At 50.3% G+C, this 20,034-nt stretch overlaps 2 protein-coding genes across 2 annotated transcripts in view; one reads left to right on the forward strand and one right to left on the reverse strand.

Moving 5' to 3' along the window:
- The window catches only part of Trappc12 (trafficking protein particle complex 12), a 69,196-nt gene extending 65,723 nt beyond the window's left edge, over positions 1-3,473 (forward strand). The window contains exons 10-12 of the mRNA XM_028883156.2: positions 1,460-1,560; positions 2,237-2,324; positions 2,517-3,473. Of these exons, the coding sequence (XP_028738989.1) occupies positions 1,460-1,560; positions 2,237-2,324; positions 2,517-2,759 (432 nt within the window). The 3' untranslated portion in view covers positions 2,760-3,473. The remainder of the gene's footprint in view (positions 1-1,459; positions 1,561-2,236; positions 2,325-2,516) is intronic.
- An 8,981-nt stretch (positions 3,474-12,454) lies between these two features.
- Positions 12,455-19,771, reverse strand: Adi1 (acireductone dioxygenase 1). Its single transcript, XM_028883157.2, has 4 exons — positions 19,611-19,771; positions 16,640-16,759; positions 15,855-16,034; positions 12,455-13,325 (listed from the first exon to the last, which is right to left on the reverse strand). Exons 1-4 carry the CDS (start codon positions 19,728-19,730, stop codon positions 13,206-13,208), a joined length of 540 nt encoding a protein of 179 aa, XP_028738990.1. The 5' UTR covers positions 19,731-19,771; the 3' UTR covers positions 12,455-13,205.
- Positions 19,772-20,034: the final 263 nt, after the last annotated feature.

The raw sequence follows: 20,034 nt of genomic DNA on the forward strand, positions 1-20,034 counted from the left end.
GGCTGGACACACCTGTATCCAGGAGCTTCTCAGACAGTCGAAAGGCAGAACAGAGTAATCCAGTCTCTGGACATCTGTAGCATTCGTCCTTTGAAGTTACGTCTCTGGCTCACACTCTGGCCCTCCAGATCTTTTCACGTGGGTCTTAGGAGGTCATCACTCATACCAGCAAGGTAGCTTTTGAACCACCACAGAAGTGCAGTAGCCAATGGATGCCACAGCGCTGGCGTCCAGGGCAGGACAAGAGGATACTTGTGACCATGTGACTTCAAAGCAGAAGACCCATGACTATCAGAGTTCACTGAAGAGCCAGGAAGGTGTCAGACCATGGAGGACTGCAGGGGGCCAGGGAGTGAGAGGGCAGGAGAGGCCTCGACGTGTCAGGGACAGCAGCAGCGAGGCAGGTGGGGATGGACAGTTGGAGCTGCAGCCATGAGAAGGAGCAGGTGGGGGACAGTGGTGCACAGTGGCCCAAGGATGCCCGATGGATGATGGCTGTACTCCCGGATGTGTCCTGGACGTCACATTAAGTATCTGTGTTGTATACTCGCAGCTCATTAACCAGCAGTCAGACCTCAAGAAACTGCTTAGAAAGGAATGGCCTCTAGCTTGAAAAGTTGTCAACCCCTCCCCAGGAAATGGAAAAACTTTTCTTGTTTATTTTTTGAGCCATTGAGTGGCTAGAAATGATTATAAGGACAAAGAGCAAATGAGATGTCTTATTCAAGAACGTCAGTTAGAAGGTTGAAGTGTTTGAACCAGGGCTGCCGCCTCATCCCCAGCTCAGCATGTGAGATGAGCCCAAGCTGGAGAGGGCTCCTTCCACTCACACACCCCAGGCCTAGGGCCACTGTGGACACAGTGCTCACTAACTGTTGGTCACCCCCTCCTGCAGGGTGGAGCAGGGATCTGCCAGGGTAGGACCTCGGGCTCGCTCTCCCCAAGCTGCCCTACCCAGTGGACTCTAGAGTCACTCTGGAGAGACTGACCTGGGCCTCACTATGCTTCCAAAAACAGGCCTGCAGATAGGTAGCCGATGACCTGCTCCCCACAGCACTGACTCCCCACATACAACCTAAGACAGATGTCACCCCAAGCGTGTTCCCAAACAGTGACAAGGTGCTGTCAAAGGGGGGGAGAGCCACCAGGCTGAGACAGCCCAGACAGGCCTCCTCACACATAAGCTGGACTTGACCGGAATCGAGAACTCATACAGCTCAATCCCTCAGGGGTCCTCCAGTCATTAGAAGGCAAACGGGGTGTTTATTATAATAAGGTACAGCGTGGTCAAAAATGGTATTCCGTGTGACTTTTAGAGTGTCTTAAATGTCTCCTGCTCCCTGGGTAACACACAGGGGACTTTCCTGTTGTGACATAACACTGGGGAACAAGTGTGACTTTACATTTATACCTCTTTTAACCTGTCAGCTAAACTGACTGGATAACTTTGTCAAAGCAGATTGGAGACATAAAAACAGCTGAAAGATATTTTCAAGACGTCGAGAAAGTAGCACCGAAGTTGGATGGACTGCAGGGTAAAATCATGGTTTTAATGAACAGGTAAGTATCTTTCAGTGATTTACTAAGTGTGTGTGCACGTACACATGCATGCTGAGCTGAGGACCACTGTGGAGAGTTGGCTCTGACACATGTGAGGGTTAGGGTTAGGGACTGACCTCAGGGTTCGAGGGACAGCTGGTCATCTCATTGACCCACAGTTTGGGGTATGTCTTTCTCCCACCTGTCCCTGTCCTCAGTACTGAGACCCAGGAGCCTCAGGGCAGATAGCCTGTTGGCGTTCTAGAATCGCAGCTCTGTTCCTTACTCCTGGGAACCAGTCTGAAGATATCCCTGCTCTTCAGAGCACGCTTGTTTTCAGTACAGACTTACATCAGTGTGTTACACCCGCCAACGGCTCCTGACAGCACTGGTCTCAGATTAGCTTTCATGAGTCGTGTATCACAAGATCATGAGTGTGTGGTCATCAGGACAGACCTGCTCCCCCTTCTAACCAGGCCCAGAAAGTAACATTTAGTGGAGTTCAGTTTATAAGGCAGGAAGTGTCTGGACTGGAGCCTGCATGGCTGACGTTTGTTTCAGTCAGCAGTAAAGCCACTGAGAACACAGGACTCACTCTGGCATGTGTGGCCCTTATTCCCATGGTGCATGTGAGCCACGCTGGAGAGAAACCTTGACTTTCCTGTGCTCACTGCTTTACCTGTTGTGTGCATTGCAGAGCCTTTCTGTACCTGGGCCAGAATAACTTTTCAGAAGCTCACAAGTTCTTCACAGAGATCTTGAGGATGGACCCCACAAATGCAGTGGTAAGACATGCAGACTTGGGACCCCACAGGTCCCTCTACCTTTTGCAGACCAACAAACCAGATTCCTGCTCTGGCCTGGCCTGGCCTGGCCTCCGATAGCCAGAGAGGTCCATAAAGGGGCTGGTGAGACATGGGGACCAGGGACCACCAAGAGCAGGCAGTGCCACCCTAAGCACGTGTCCTTTCCTCCAGGCCAACAACAATGCTGCCGTGTGTCTGCTTTACCTGGGCAAGCTCAAGGACTCCCTGCGGCAGCTGGAGGCCATGGTGCAGCAGGACCCCAAGCACTACCTGCACGAGAGTGTGCTCTTCAACCTGACCACCATGTATGAGCTGGAATCCTCCAGGAGCATGCAGAAGAAGCAGAGCCTGCTCGAAGCTGTCGCCAGCAAAGAAGGGGACAGCTTCAACACACAGTGCCTCAAGCTGGCCTAGTTCCCACCAGGTCCTGTACCCTGCAGACACCTGAGCAGCTCAGTAAACACATCTGACAGGTGTGTGGGAGCATGCCTTGAGCTGGGGCTGCTCTCGGACCACTGCCCTGCCCGCTGTGCAGTCGCCACAGCACTGCCTGTTGGTGAAACGCAAGACACTCTGGGTCCCTTTGGTTTGTTCCTGGAAGTTGACCTGCTCATTCATCACTTTGAACACTCACAGAGAACCAGCAGGTGTATAATACTGCCTGATCTCACTGCAGGCCTAAACGATTACAGTTCATTGTCTTCTTTGCACTACATCCCAAACCAGAGCATCACTTGGATCATTCAGCTCACCTCTGGCCTGACAGACCACCCTGGATGGCCTGGGGATGGATTGAAAGCCATCAGCACACCCAGAACACAGCTGGGACAAGAAGCATCTCAGGCCAGGCATAGCATCCATGCATTCCTGTGTGCCTGGAAGTCGGGATATGTGCTTAATGCTTGTGTGCTTTTCCACTTTGAGAAATGTAAAGAACCTGACAACAGCTTCGGGTACGCAGCTTTCCCAATTCGTTTAAGGCAGGATACACAACCTTGGGATTCGGTAGAACAGCTTGTGCCTCGTGTGCTGAGGGCCTGAGTTCCACCCCAGCTCCATCAATAAATGTCTGTGGCACAAAGCAATGCCACATGTCTGTTCACTGTTGTAATAAAATGAAAAGATAAAGCTCTTGTGTGGCTTCCTGGGGAGACATGGGCAATACCTCAGGTGACACCGATGACACCCCAGACCAACTTAGAGAAGCAGTGAATTAGTGGGGGGGAGGGGTGTCACTCACAGGAGCCTGGACACCCAGAGGTACTGAAAAGGACACCGACCTTGGTGGGGACTCTCAAAAGCTGCGTCTCTGGGGCAGCTCAGCTGGCCAGCCCCCTCTCCCCAGCTGTTCCTACTGTGTGACCTTGAGGAGGGGCCTGTGAGCAGTTACACAGTTCTGTGTTCCTCCAGCAGGCGGTACTTCAGAGGACACGGTTACACAGCACTCCACCCACTCCCAGCATGCATTCTCCCACGCCCCGCTTCATGGCGTTCCTTGAGCCTTACAGGCGTTATGGAGATGTTGGTTTATGACTGAACACTGTTCCTCCTCAGCAACAGTCACTCTCAGGAGCTTGTCTGGGTCTCACCAGTCATCTTTAAGGTAAACACAGATGTTTCAGAGGGCAGTTGAACAGGCACGTCACATCTGCTTTAACAAAGAGCAGTGGCCTGGCCAGCCACAGTATCAGGCATTGAGTTTCCTCCAGGGAGCACACCTTCACTCAGAAGCCAGAAAAAGGACATTGGAGCCCCTAGAGTTACATATGGTTGTGAGCCCCAGGTACAGGTTCTGCGAACCAAACTCCAGTCCTTGGCAAGAGCCGCAAGCAGTCTCGACCCTAAGCCACCTCACCTGGTCTCGTGTTCTGCAAGTTCTTAAGGATGGAACCGGGAGTACGGCATATGGAAGAGGTGGTGCCGGGCGTCCGTTCACTGCCACCAAGGACAGAAGCTGGGTGTTCATAGTCTTGATGACCAGGCCCTAGGGGCTGAGGCACAACATCTTCCCTGTATCAGGCCAGGATGTGGGAACAGAGCCACACGGGTCCCCAACTTTGGCCATGGGGAGACGGTAGCAAACTCATCCTGCTCACCTCAGGCACCACCTCATCAGACGGCATGCCAGGAGCTACCAGATGTTCTGGCGACAGAAACAGCATCCTGAGTTCTGGTCTCGCATCTGCAGGTGAGGTTGGCCCAGTATTCCCCAGGACTGCACCCCCACTGTCTTAGTGTCCTGTGCTATGAAGAAACATCATGACCATGCCAACTCTTACCAAAGAAAGCATTAAATTGGGGCTTGCTTACAACTTCAGAGACTTAGTCCATTATCGTGGCAGGAAGCCTGGCAGCGTGCAACCAGACATGGTGCTGGAGAAGTAGCTGAGAGTTCTACAGAAAAAGAAAAACCACTGGGCCTGGCTTGGGCTTTTGAAACCTCAAAGCCCACCCCAAGCAACACACTTCCTCCGAGGCCACACCTACTCCAAGGAGGCCACGCCTCCTGATCCTTCTCAAGTAGTGCCTCTCCCTGGTGACCAGGCATTCACATCCGAGCCTGTGGGGGCCATTCCTGTTCATCCACCCATTGAGAGGCCAGGGCCAGAGAAGGTAGAAGGATGGCTGTTCCTGCAGTCCTGAGATCATGGCCCAAGACTTGGCCACTCTGGGTCAGCTTTGAGCCTGTGTGTGAGAGCTGCCCCACAGCTGACATGGTGAGCTAGACCTGCCCGCCTTCCTCCTCACTTCAGCATCTGGCTTGCGTTCTGGCTCAGCTCGGGTTCTCTGACTAAACCAGAGTAGGTGCTGATACACACTCCACTCTTCTGATCACGGCAGCCAAAATGAGTTAGACTCCCTCACACAGGGAACCCAGCTACCTGGGCAACCCAACCTGTCATCACTCTGAAAGCTGGCCTGACAGGCTCCTTTAAGTGTTCACTATGCCAGTTTTGTTACTGGTGGTGGTGGTTTTCTGAAACAGAATTTCTCTGTGTACCTTTGGAGCCTGTTCTGGAACTCACTCTGTAGACCAGGCTGGCCTTGAACTCACAGAGATCCACCTGCTTCTGCCTCCTGAGTGCCGGGATTAAAGGCATGCATCACCCACTGCCAGACCACTGTGCTAATTTTTTAGCGGCCATTGTTCAAAATCAGGCATGCACTGCCACACTCCGTCAGGAACAATTCTCCTTTCTTGCTTGTCTCCTAGACTGCTAATCCCTGTGGGTCTTGGGCCCATCTTAACAGCAGCACCTCCGTGAAGCCCTGTCTAACCACACTGGTGAGAAGTAACATGCCAGAATGTGACCTACCTTCCCAAGGGCCTTTATGTAGAACCCACCGTTAGGAAGCTCACCAGGAAGGAACACTGGATCTGGAGCTCACCTAGGCCTGGTTCAAGCAGAACCAGTACCAAAACTTGCATGTGCTACACACCATCCTTGCTACATGTTGTTGGGTGCTCAAGCTACAGGATGTGCAGGCAGGCCGGGGTTCTTACTGGCCTGTGGACATTGATCTAGCATAAACAACACACACAAAGGGAAGCCTATGTGACTTGGTTAGGTTTCTATTGCTGTGATAAACGCCATAACCTTTTAAGAAAGAAAGGGTATATTTCATTTCCCAGATTGCAGTCTATCATGAAGGGAAGTCGGAGCAGAAACCTGGGGGCAAGAACTGAAACAAAAGCCGTGACGGAACACTGGCTTACTGGCTTGCTCAGCTTTCTTATACCATCCAGGACCTCCTACCCGTGGGTAGCACCACCCACATCAATCATTAATCAAGAAAATACCCTACAGACTTGCCTCCAGACCAAGCTCACAAAAACATGAAGATGTTTTCATTTAAGATTAAGATTTCAATTAAGATTCCCTCCGCCCAGATACATCTGAGTTTAAGTTAAGTTGACAAGAACCAACCACCACAGTGACTGTTTAGAAAGGGTGCCACATCCCTTGCAGTGAGCATATCCATTTTGTTTTGTTTGAGACAGTATTTCCCTATGTAGGTAAACCAGTCACATACGGAACTCTGGATCTTCCTGCCTCCAGAGTGCTGGGATTACAAGCATGTGCTACCACACCCAGCTTGGACCACTTAACTGGTCTTGTCCTCACCCATGGCCTGCTCTGTCCCTAAGCTCCACAGGTTCCAGCTTGGAGGGAGTCCCAAGCCCCTACTGCATAGCAAATTATAAAGCCTATACAGTCTGCTTCCACCCAGAACTAGTCCCTCTCTACTGTCCCAGCCACATGGGCTATCAGCCCTGGTCCTTCCCCAGGACCTTTGCCTGCTGCTTCCTGAACCTGGAAAGCTTGCCCTCCATTGTTAGGACTAAATAGGTCTCCACAGTATCTATACATTGAAGTCCTTGTTGTCCAGTGCTAATTAAAATTAAGTAAGACCCTGTATAAGGCTGGGGCCTAGGCCAGTAGGAATGAAGTGCTCACATACAAGGAAGGACAGTCGAAAGGTGACCCCAGGAGGCCCAACCCTGTGGTGGGGATGCTAACGCCCAACTCAAACACCCAGCCTCCAGTGTTGTCAGGTGAGGTTATATATATTAAGTCCCTTGGGTCTGTGGTGTTTCTTTTGACAGCCCAAGACACCCTGAATCTGAAGACCAGCCACATCACTTCTGGTCACGTCAGCACGTAATCCACCGATCAGCTGGGAGGAGCAAGGCTGCACCCCCTGACCTGTGCTCCTGGCTCTGCTCTTTCCCAAGACTTGTCCTGCTTGCCTGTCCCCTGTCTGGACCCTGGATGCCAGGACTGTACTACTCACAGCCCTGGAAGTTCTGGAGTGCGCAGTGCAGGGCAAAAATGAGTCGGCAACGCCCCCTCTCAGCAAGTTCACGGTCAAGTCTGTGGACTACAGGAGCAGACACAGCCACCGGTGTCTCTGTCCTAGATGATGTCACTGTGGAGTTCAAAGCCCTGCTCTGGGGAGGGGGAGGGGCGGCGGGACAGGCCTCCGGAAATGTCTCTGTCCCCAGCCCTGCTGGCATCCCTGTGTCCTTGGATGATGACACTTCTTTGTTCTCCTGGAGAAGCAATGATCAATTATGCCAGGGCGCCTGGGAGCCATCAGGATTAATGAACAACTGGCCAGGCTGAAAGATGTATAGACGGCAAGGCCAATCACTGATTGCATCGATCTGTCCTTTGCCAGGCAGGTGTGTAGACTTCAGACGGGAGAGCTTTCTGTAACTGCCAACACGCACAAGCACATTTAACCCACTGAAACACAATGACCAGGGAAGGCAGCAAGCTGGAATACAGCTTGGAGGCAGACTGCACACCTCCTCACATGTGCAAGGCTCTGGGTTCAATCTCCACACAGCAGACTGTGTACTGATGATCATTAATTCACCATTGTGGCTAGAGCCCACATGATCCAGTCACTCAGCAATACCACCAGCTGGGGACCAAGTCTTCCATACATGAGACTCTGTCCCAGCTGTAACAAGGACTGATGGGAAGAACTGGCTTTATTGGTTATGACCTAAAAGTAGGCTGAACTGCTACAGGGAAGCTGGACACCTACAGATGGGCTCCCTTCAGGGATGGCACATACCTAGAACTCTACCAGACAGTAGGCTGACCACCAAAAACCTCACTGACCCATCAAGACCTATGTGTCTCAGAGTATCCAACAGGGTAGATATCCACACAGCCTGTCTACCACAGGCCACACAAGGCACACAGCCTGTCCAACACAGACCACACACAGGGCACACAGCCTGTCCACCACAGGCCACACACAGGCACACAGCCTGTCCACCACAGGCACACAGCCTGTCCACCACAGGCACACAGGTCCACACAGCCTGTCCACCACAGGCACACAGCCGCCACCACAGGCACACAGCCTGTCCACCACAGGGCACACGATCTGTCCACCACAGGCCACACAGCCTGTCCACCACAGGCGCACACAGCCTGTCCACCACAGGGCACACAGCCTGTCCACCACAGGACACACAGGCACACAGCCTGTCCACCACAGCACAGTGTCCACCACAGGCACACAGCCTGTCCACCACAGGCCACACGCCTGTCCACCACAGGCCACACGGCCACACAGCCTGTCCACCACAGGACACACAGGCACACAGCCTGTCCACCACAGGACACACAGCCTGTCCACCACAGGCCACATGTGCTGTCCACCACAGGACACACAGAGTCACACAGCCTGTCCACCACAGGACACACAGAGCACACAGCCTGTCCACCACAGGACACACAGGGCACACAGCCTGTCAACCACAAGACACACAAGGCACACAGCCTGTCCACCACAGGGCACACAACCTGTTCACCACACACTGGAGCTATGGGCAGAATAGGAAACCTTAGCTGAGGTACCAATGGCTCAGGTTCTACTCAGAGGAAACAACCAAGCAAAACTCACTGCATTTTGTTTTGCTTATTTTTGTTGTTGCTTGCAGGGTTTGGTGGTTACATTCTAAAACGAAGAAGTACCGGATTCCGTTACCGTGCTCATGTCCTACAATCTAGCCCCTCACTGGAAGATTCCAAGCTTCTGAGCAATTGGAGCCAAGAGCATTAGATCAGCACGGTACGACTTTCCTCTTTCATCTGGCCACCTTCAGGATGCTGGTGTGTGTGTGTGTGTGTGTGTGTGTGTGTGTGTGTGTTGTCTGTCTAATTTCCATTGTGTAAGCCATAAAATTATGTGAGGTTCTGAAACCTTTCACATGGTGTACTAACAGAAAACAGTTTTCAGGAAAACGATTGTTCCTGCTCACACATCTGAACAAAAATCAGGTTCATCGCCATCCATCACCACTCATCAAGACAACCCCTCTTCCTGCCCACCCACTCATCAATCTAGCACATCTACCTATCCACCCACCATCATCCGGCCACTCCCCCATCTACCCACCCACCCCACTACCTACCCACCTTCTCCTGTGGCCTCCCAACACTCCTCACCTGTCTATTCACCAAGATATACTGAATTCTACCACTGGAAAATGCCCAGAATCCTCACACTGGCAAATTACGGCAAATTCCTGCCATCAACCCTCCTGCTTTCTACGTCCACCACAGGTGAGACTCATGCTCTTATCCAGCTGTGTGATCAGCCCAGCACCAATCCGCTGAACTCCCAGGACACCTAACAGAGGCCTGGCTCCTCACAGCCTCTCCAGCCCAGTGTAAGCAAAAGGCTCCACCTTAGATGCTGAAGCTGTATCATAGAAAGGAGGAGCCCAGGCTGGGGCAGTTCCCAAAGCACTGGCTTGGCACTTGGGAGGCCCTGGGTTCCACCAAAACTAAGAAAGCCAGAGAAAAACATGAGTCTGAAGCTGTGAACCTCACTGTGTAACAGGGAAAACACCACCATCGTTAGAGCGTCTTTCTCCCTCCAGACTTAGATGTGGTCTGTACACATTAGACCAGAGGCCATTTAATCAGAAGTGGCGGATGAAGACGCAGTGACGAGACTTCATGTTCCCAATCCCACACACCCTCTCGGTTCTGAAGACGTACCCAGCTTCCTTTGTTTACCACCCCAGAGCCACGGTGGTCACCTACCTGCACCTCAGCTACTCAAGAGACAAGGGGCAAGAGAAATCACACAAACCCAGGAGGTCCAGACTTAAACTTACTCTGTGGTTCAGTGTAAAGGCTCTTGCCTATAATCTGAGGACTCAGGAGGCAGAGGCAGTGGGTCCTTGGAGTTTGAGGCCAGCGTGATCTATACACTGAGCTCTAGGCCAGCCAGAGCTATACAGTGAGATCCAGTCTCAAAAAAATTATAAACAGGGCCTGCCATCAAGCCTAATGGCTTGATTTCAATCACTGACTCATGGTAAGACGGAATCAACTTCCTCAAGCTGTCTTCTGACTTCCACTAGTGTATCACAACACAGACAGACACAGACACACACAGACATACACACACACACACACACACACACACACACACACACGAATGTGTACACATGTACACATGCATGAAAATAAATTTAAAGAAAGACCCAACCTGGCAAAATACCTCGCCCCCTAAACACACACACACACACACACACACACACACACACAAAAAAAAAAAAAAAAAAAAAAAAAAACATACATGTAGTTGACATCCAACAAGAGTCCGCCTGACAGAAGACAGTGTCAGGAAAGAGATGTGGAGACAGAAGCAGGAACCCAAAACATCAGACACAAAGACAACGCACCCCACGACTCCAGGTACCAGGTTCCAGAATGAGACTATAGGGACCACAGGGACAGGAGAAGACAAGCAGTTTCTGGGGTGAATCATTCTTCATCACCCTGATGTGGTGTATGATATGGCTGTTGTGGGTCAAAATTTAAATACAGGACCCAGTGTAGTGTACATGCCTTTAATCTCAGCATTTGAGAAGCAGACCTCCATGAGTTAGAGGCCAGCCTGGTCTCCATAGTGAGTTCCAGGCCAGCAAGAGCTACTCAGTGAGACTCCATCTAAAAAAATAATTTAAACACTTCAGATAAGTGCATTTATTATATGTCTATAGTATTTCAATGAAACAGTTGGTGTTTTGTTTTTGTTTTTGTTTTTTAACTAAAGTGGGGCCAGGCAATAGTGGCGCACACCTTTAATCCTAGCAGAGGCCTTGGGAGGCAGAGGCAGACAGATCTCTGTGGTTTCCAGGCCAGCTTGGTCTACATAATAAGTTCCAGGACAGCCAAGACTGTCACACAGAGAAACCCTGTCTCAAAAAAGAAAAAAATTATTATTATTATTATATATACATACATATGTGTGTGTGTGTGTGTGTGTGTGTGTGTGTGTGTGTATGCAAAAAAAATTGGGAATCCTCTGGGAGAGCTAAGAAACTGTTACCTCACTTAGGTGTACTGACAGAATTCTGTTATCTTCCCCCAATCTGTGAAGTCATGGCTCAGCCCCAAGACGTGTCAACGTGTAGAACATGGTGGAAGACAGATTCAGTCTTCAACAGGAATGAAGCCATGTACAGAAAGGGACCCACAAAAAATAAAAACGAAGCAAATGTTAACAAACACCTGTAATCAGTAATCAGGAGACGGAGGCAGGAAGAGGTCATAAGAGCAAGCCCAGCCTGCCCAGAGCTAGAAAACAGGAACAGGGGCTGGAGCTGAAGTTCGGTTGGTACCGTGCTTGCTCAGCACGTGAGAAGCCCTGGGTTCCACCCCCAGCACTGTGTAAAGCAGGCATGGGGGCAGACACCTGTAATCCCAGCACTCAGGAAGTACAAGCAAGATCAGGACTTCAAGGCCATCCCCACTTTCTCAAAGTCATCCTCGGCTACATAATGAATTTGAGACCAGCCTAGGATACAAGAGACCCCATCACAAATAAAGAAAAATTTAAAACAAACAACAACAAAAATGTGGCTGGAGAGATGGCTCAGTAGCTAAGAGTGATTGCTGATCTTGCAGAGGACCCAGGTTCAATTCCCAACATCCATATGGCAGCTGACAACCATACCATAACTGTATACAGTCCCAAGGGATTTGACACCCTCTTTTGACTTTGGTGGGCACCAGACAGACAGACAGACACACACACACACACACACACACACACACACACACACACACACACACGCAAAGCACTCAAACACAAAATAACTTTTTTTTTTTTAATTAAAGCCAAGCACAGTGGCACACACCTTTAATCCCAGCACTCAGAAGACAGAGACAGGAGTCTCTCTGTGAATTTGAGGCCAGCCTGGTCTACATATCCAGGTCCAGGCCAGCTGCTGCTACAGAGTAATACAATCTTTAAAAACAAACAACAACAATAATCGGTAGACCAGAGCTAGCAGATCAGTCCTTACTTACAGACAGTAGCTCTAGAGGCAGAGAACCTTGGATGTGCTGCTTGTACACATCTGAGTTCTGAAGCTGGGGCAGCTTCAGTCACCCACCCCATGGCTCAAGCTCCCCTGTATGGCAGAAGCAAGCCCCCAAATCTAACATGGTGATGCAGGTAACAGACGACCTCACATTGAGAGCTATCACTTAGAGAATAGCCTGCCCTTCTACAGCACAGATTGTTGGGGTTTTCTGAAATCATAACACACTACACATAAACATGTTTCAGCATTCTTATTCTTTATTGTCGTGCTGGGGCCCATGCCCAGGGCCTTGCATATGTTAGGTTTGAGGTCTACATCTAAGCTATATCAGTCTAGCCCCAAGGCACTTGAGGAGGAAAATCATGTTACTTCTTTTGACTCTTGATTGCAAAAGGACCTGAAATCACTCTGAAAAGATTCTACCCTGATGTAGAAATTAGCCATGCACACATAAAATCATATAAGGACTCTAGTGAGAGGATTTAATGAACATGAGCATAATACAGCTCACCATGAGCATATAATTAAGGTAGCTGCTTTAATCTGAAGGAAGAAAAACAAACAATCCCACTTCCCCACCCAGAGATCAGCGAGGGAGAAAAACATCTTCCTTCTGGTTACTTGTGCTGGGTATAACTGCCCCCTTCCAAAGGGCACATTGTCACATTCCAATACACACCTACGGAAGGACCTTCTGGGACATGACCATCTGTCATGCATGATGCATACACCAACCCATAGCTCCCATACCTCTAAGGCTTGACAGAGTTAGGGAAAATTAAGATCACTTGTTCACATTTTTGAGGCATTCATATAATAATCACCTTTATAGATGCTTTCATTAAAAAGAATCTGATCTGGCAATCTTGCCAAGGAAAGCTGGTCTAGTGTCAAGTCCACATACAAACGCAGAGAGGTGAGCAACTTTCCCATCGGTGACTGCAGCAAGAACCTCACACAGTGCAGTTACTCTTCCGGAAGCACCGCTATGCTCTTCCTTCCAAAAACTTCACATACTGTACCCGGGCATCAAAATGGTCAGCTGGACGGTTGTACGGTGTCCACACAGGCTCTCCCACAAACAGCCGCATGGCCTTCACATAGTTCTAGAAAACAATCCCCACATCTCATTGAACAAGTCTGCTCATCTCCATGGGAACCATCGAGGCAGCCTTCAAAGCTGGCTCATCTACATAGCACTCAGCTCCTTTAGTGCAAGCAGTGTGGCCACTTCCAAGCAGCATAAGCATCTGCAGCTGCTGCTCCTGGTCCATACTGAGTAGAAACAGGTCTGGACTCCACCCACCCTCTTTACTCCCTCCCCTGGGCACCGCTCTCCTAAGGACCAGCACCAGGCCCCTGCTGCTGGCTGCTGGTAAGAGAATAATTTGCCAGCACTGACCTGAACCAGAAATTCAGTTTTCATGCAGCCTTACCATTATTCTACAAATAAGCATACCCAGGTAAAAAACGACAAATGTATGTTACTTACAGAACTACAGGCCGCCACAAACAAAGTGGAAGTAAGCTCATCCCTAGGGACTCCCCACACAGTAGGTAATTAAATCGAGGTTAAATAAATCAAGCATGACAGTGAAGCTGTGAACAAGAGACAGGGCTTGCTGTGGATAATCCTCTTGTACACTGTAAAGATTGGTCACTCGAATTGGTTCAGTAAAACGCTGATTGGCCAGTAGCCAGGCAGGAAGTATAGGATGGGAGACCAAACTAAGGATGATGGGAAGGAGAAGGGTAGAGTCAAGAGACACCAGCCAGAGACAGAGGGAACAAAAGATGAATGTGCCATGTGGTAGAGCGTAAATAAGGAATATGGGTTAACTGAAAATGTAAGAGCTAGTTGGTAATAAGCCTGAGCTACTGGCCGAGTATTTATAATTCACATAAGCCTCTATGTGTTTATTTGGGACTAGGCTTTCTAGAGAGGAAATGTCCATCTTCAAGGACTCTTTATGCACCCTGGAAGCATACCAAGTGGAAAAGTAAAATACAGAACCCGTTGCCTCCGGGGTGAAAGGAGGAAAGAAAGAATTGTGCCCTGAATATGCAAACACCCTCTAAAGCAGCGGCTCTCAACCTGTGGCTCATGACCCCTTTGGAATCATATATCAGATATCATGCATATCAGATATTTACATGACAACTCATAACAGTAGCAAAACTACAGTTATGAAGTAGCAATGCAATAATTTTATGGTTGGAGGTGAACATACCATGAGGAACTGTATTAAAGGGTCATAGCATCAAGGAGGTTGAGATAATAATTCCTAAAGGAATTATTGCAATGTAGTCTCTGGCACCCACCCTTGAGGGATAGACCTGGGGCCCTGAGGAACAGGGGAGAGAACACTGTTGTCTACATCTCATACTTCTTAATTTTTATTTTTTTAAAGATTTATTTATTTATTATGTATACAGTGTTCTGTTTATATATATATATGTCTGCACACCAGAAGAGGACACCAGATCTCACTATAGATGGTTGTAAGCCACCATGTGGGTGCTGGGAATTGAACTCAGGACCTCTGGAAGAACAGTCGGTGCTCTTAACCTCTGAGCCATCTCTCCAGCCCTAATTTTTATTTTATTTTGTTCTTTGTTTTGATCCAGGGTCTCATCTTACCCAGCCTTATCCTCAAAACTTGATCTGTAGCTGAGGATGACCTTGAAGTCCTGATCCTCCTGTCTGAACGTCCCAAATGCTAAGAGGACAGGTATATGCCACCATACCTGGCTTCATAATTCTGAAGTTTAAACCATATGATTTACTGTTAATTTGGAAGGCTAGAGAGATGGCTCAGGAGTTAAGAGTGCATATGCTCTTGGGGGGGCCCAGGTCAGCTCCTCCAGCACCCATGTCAGGTGGCCCACAACCACAACTCCAGTTCCAGGAGATCCAATGCCCTCTTCTGGATTCTAAGGAACCTGCACTCATGTACACTTACCCCAACAGACACATACGTAATTTAAAAATAGAAGTAATTGTTTTCTTTTAATTAACTTGGGCTGGAGATGTAGCTCAGTTGGTAAACTGGCTGTCCAGCCTGGACAAAGCCCTCAGTTGCATCCCCAGCACCACAGAAACTAGATTTGGTGGTAAACACCTGTAATCCCAGCACTGAGGAGGTCAAGACATCGAAGATCAGAATTTCGAGGTCCTCCTCAACTACATAGTGAGTTCAAGGCCAGCCTGGAGTACATGAGACCCTGTCTTTAAAACCAAAAATGATACCTACATGTCAGGTTTAACCCAAAACATCCTCTGAGACCCTAAAAACTAATTTCCTGCGCTTACTTCCAGTCCTAATAACTGTACCGCATGACTGCTGAGGTCCCCAAATGAGAGCGCCCACCCCTCAGTGGAGGAGTGGGTCTCTCTCCTGAAGATATCTGCTCCCTTGGCTAAAGCCTGTGGATTAATGCTGTGCCACTGTCCACCAAGAACAAAAGTGAGATTCTGATCCTTCCCGCCAAGGCTCCCTGGCCACAGGCTCCACTGGCTCTCTCTGTGACTGCCCGTGTATCCGGGAGACGGGCCCCCGCACAACACAGCCAGTGAGTCACGGCCACCTGTGATGTCCACGCACAGGCCAGGCCACAGCACAGCACACTCTCACCTTCTCATCCAGCGTGAAACGGTGGTAGATGCCAGCGGGAAGCGTGATCATGTCCCCCTTCTCCATGGAAATCCGGATCCACTTGTCCTCCTTGTCCCTGATATCGAAGTACCCACTGCCCTCCAGGATGTAGCGGATCTCCTCATCCAGGTGCAGATGCTCCTCGAAGAACATCTTGATCTAGTCCAAGAGGGAAGCCGTCATGCAGCCCCTGCCCTTACAGCCAGACTACAGTGAATGCTACGGGTTAATAAAAGTGCCAAGAGCTGAGCCAGGGAGATGGCACAGTTGGTAAAGACATCTGCCACCTAGACTGATGTCTTGAATTTAATGCCCAGAACCTAAATGGTGGAAGGAGCCAACTAAAACAGGGTCTCAGGTAGCCTAGGCTGGCCTCAAACTCGCTTTGTAGCTGAGATGACTTTGAACTTCTGATCCTGTTTTCACCTTCCAAGCGCTGAGATTACATGCTCCACTTTGTGAGGACATTCTGAAGAACTCTATGCCACTAAACTCGAATGGCCCCAGGGAAGGGGTCAGGTACCCTGAAGACACCACCCCTTAAGCTCCCAGGAAAACCTTCAAGTCTAGGGAAGCAGCAGGTGCAGAACTATGAATCCCATGGAGAAAACCACAAGCTGATCCACAAAGAGTCATGCCCCTCAAGAGCTGAGAGGGAGGGACTCACCCAGCATCTCTCCGCCCGCCCCAAAACCACACTAAATGGAAAGTCTTGTGTTAACAGGCAAGAGGGAATTGATCCTCTCCAAGTGGGGCCTGCTCACCTTCTCCTCATAATTGGGAAGTTTCTCTTTGCATATGGTGATGATGTCCATCCAGGAGTAGTTTCTCTCTTTCCGGATCTTTTCCAGTTCTGGATCATTCTCATACTTGTCAGCATCCAGCTATACGAGTTTAAGCAAAATGGAGGTCACCTTGGCACAAGGATGTGTACACAGCAAGTGAGCGGGAGTTTAGTTCCCTGGTGCAATGCCTGCCTAGCAGGGCACAAGGCCCTAGGTTTGCTCTCCAGTCCGATATGAAGGAAGCATAGCAACATGCTCCTTCCAGACCTGCGGCTGGATCACCCTATCAGAGCATCGTTTAGTCTTTGCCGGTCCTAGCCCAGGCCTCCACCTCCTCTTCTCATGAACTGTCCATTTTCCACCGCGTCAGGTGGAAACCCCAACTCTGATGAAGTCCGGCTCCCTTCTGCCACAGTCCCGCTGGGTCCTCCACATTTCCAGGTGAAGTTCTTATCCCTCAGACCTGCCGAGACACAGCTCCCTCGTTGTGTGTGACTACTCTGCCACCTTCCAGGCAGTCTTACTAGGCTCTCTGTGATCAGCATGCTTCCCATGCTCACAGACCAAGCTCAAGTTCATCAGGATGGACTGAGAGCTGCTGTCCCCCAGCCCACTTGACCTTTCCATCTGCCCCATCACTCTACTGTTAAAGAAATCTAGATTCTAGGCTAAACAACAACTTGCCACTCTTAAAAAATTACTAAAAAGTTGGGGCTGGAAAGATGGCTCAGCAGTTAAGGGCACTGACTGCTTTCCCCAAGGACTCAGGTTCAAATCCCAGCACCCACATGGCAGCTAACACCTGTTTGTAACTCCAAGATCTGACACTTCTCTCACAGACTTACTTGCAGACAAAACACCAATGCACATAAAATAAAAGTAAATAAATTAAAAAAGAAAAGGAAAGAGGGCTTTCTTTTAATTACTGAAAAGTATTGTGGTAGCCCATGACTGTAATTCTAGCTACTCAGAATGCAGGAGAGAGTTGTGAGTTGGGAACTAGCCTGGGCTACATTAAACAAAAAAAAGAATATATACTCACACCCTTCTGTGGCAGGGTCCCATACCTCAAATTCCTGCTGACAGTTTTCATTTATCATGTTCCTACCTATTCTTTGAAGTCCAAAGCCAAGGACTGACCCCCTCTTCCTGACATGCTCTCCAAAGGCTCCTGGGAGAACTAATCTGAAATCCTACATGAAACCCCTGACAATGAACTTAGTGACGCTTAGTTTTTGTTTTGCAATGAAGTGGCACCTTTATTTTATCATCATCACAGAACAGCACACCACGCACAGGCACCAACACATTTTATGTGTATGAGTGCTTTGCATGCATGTCTGTTTGTCTGTGCACCACTCTCGGGCCTAGTGTCCACAGAGGCCAGAAGAGAACATGAGATCCCCTGGAGCTGGAGTTACAGACAACTGTGAGACCGTGGCAATGGAACCCGCGCAGTTAGTGCTGACCCAGCTCTCCAGCCCTCATACATCGTTTTTTAGCAAGCCTGCTGCAGGACACTTAACGCCATTTTCAGTGCTGAACGTGCTCCTTCCTAACAACATAAAAGGAGGGCCTCCTGGTGGAGTCAGGATTGCTCCTGAATGAGGTGAGTGGTTTAAGCCTTCCGTCAGCAGCTGTTAGTGGGCCTCCACCAGACACCAAAGGCCCCGATCGGACTCCAGTTTCAACGACTGTGCAACCAATTTGCTGTTCTCAGACTAGCTGGTGTTTGCAGGGTCTTGAGTTCGTCTCCTAGTCTAAGGTTTCCGTGAGGGACTAAGACACTATTCCAAACAAGAGCTCTCACTCCAACTGTGTGGTGAGGAGGGGGGTCTTCTGTCACCCTGCTCCGTCCCCTTCCCCTCGCCACTTCTGCAGTGGGAGGGAAGACTACCTCCTTCACCCAACAGGATTGCCAGAGGCCTCGCTGAGCAAACCTCCCGCCCGAGCCCCGGAGCCACTGCATGACTGAGGTGACGCGGCTCCAGTTAACTCAAAGTCACTAATTTTGGAGGTCACCAGGTGAGTGCACAGAGGTCATCATGGACGCCTAGGTTACTTCTCACAAATTGGAAGGCTGTGTTTTTTGAAACCACCCCCCGACGCCTGAGCTGGTGTCGATCATTTTTGATTCAAGAGGCCAAAGTGCATCAACCGCATGATTTTTCTGGGCATGCGTCCCATGCAGAGCCTTGGTTGCGCATGTGCACACCGGACTCTTCTACAATCACCTTTCACCCTGCTTCCTAACCCAAAAATATCCCAGCGGAGGTGGATTTGATCATATGGCCACCCACGCATCAGCTCTGCTGCATCCACACATCCTTACTTCAGCTGTGGGCACACCATGTGGTGAGCAGGCCTCCATGGCTTTGGGGGTTTTTTTTTGTTTGTGTTTGGCATGAGTGCTCTGTCTGCATGTACACCTGCATGCCAGAAGAGGGCATCAGATCCCATTATAGATGGTTGTGAGCCACCATGGGGTTGCTGGGAATTGAACTCAGGACCTAGAAGAGCAGCCAGTGGGGCTCTTAACCGCTGGGCCATCTCTCCAGCCCCAGGCCTCCATGGTTTTAGGGGACATGACTCTGCAAAGTTCCCCGGACTAGACTTTAAGCCGGCTGGTTTGCACTTCAATTTGACCACACCAATGCAGACAGGCTAGAGCCTGTCCCTTCTTCACCAGGCCCGGGATGTCTGCGGCCCTCTCGTGTCTGAACTGCGTCACCCATGACACTACCACGTGACTGACAGGCGGCATTGCGTTTGCAAACATTAGCTGTGAGGCCGGGCGCATGCCACGAGGAAAGCGGGGCCCAAACACCGCAGTTAAAAGAGATCGAGGGAGGGAGCGGCCATGCTGAGCATGCGCGGCGCCCCGGGCCCCCCCCCCACACACACACACACAGCGTGCGCAGGCGCGCGGTGCTCCAGCCCGCACCCGTACCTTCCAATAGAGCACTCCGAGCGTGCGCAGCTGCTCCAGGCCCACCGGGCGGTCCGGCTGCGCGCGGTGGGGCAGCCGCGGGTCGGCGGCGGACTCGTCCATGTACCAGGCCTGCACCATGTCGACGGCGGCTTCCGCGAGCAGCACTGGAGGGGGCGGGGCCGAGAGGAGCCAGGACCGCTTTGGGCGGGGCTGTGGCGGGGCCTGTGGGGGGGCCGTCGGGAGGGCGGGGCTGTGGCTCAGGTGGAATCTAAGAAGGTGCCACCTCGCCGCATGGGCCGCGGAGCTCTGTTGGGCCTGGAGCACCACCTGATGTGGCCTGGGAAAGGCTGTGCTTGGACTTTAGGTACCCACCGACCTGCGTGGCTGGTAGATCCAGCAATTCTTATTTCACAGGAGTAAAAGCAAATGCAAACCGAAAAGC

This window comes from Peromyscus leucopus, chromosome 22, assembly GCF_004664715.2.
Source record: "Peromyscus leucopus breed LL Stock chromosome 22, UCI_PerLeu_2.1, whole genome shotgun sequence".
Taxonomy (NCBI): Eukaryota; Metazoa; Chordata; class Mammalia; order Rodentia; family Cricetidae; genus Peromyscus; species Peromyscus leucopus.

Bases quoted from the DNA above. Each gene is read 5' to 3' on its own strand.
- Adi1 (XM_028883157.2), bottom strand. From the start codon at position 19,730: ATGGTGCAGGCCTGGTACATGGACGAGTCCGCCGCCGACCCGCGGCTG. The intron at 16,760-19,610 runs GTACGGGTGCGG...AAACTCGTATAG, and splicing joins TCGGAGTGCTCTATTGGAAG to CTGGATGCTGACAAGTATGA. The intron at 13,326-15,854 runs GTGAGAGTGTGC...ATTGTTTTCTAG, and splicing joins GTTTCACGCTGGATGAGAAG to AACTATGTGAAGGCCATGCG.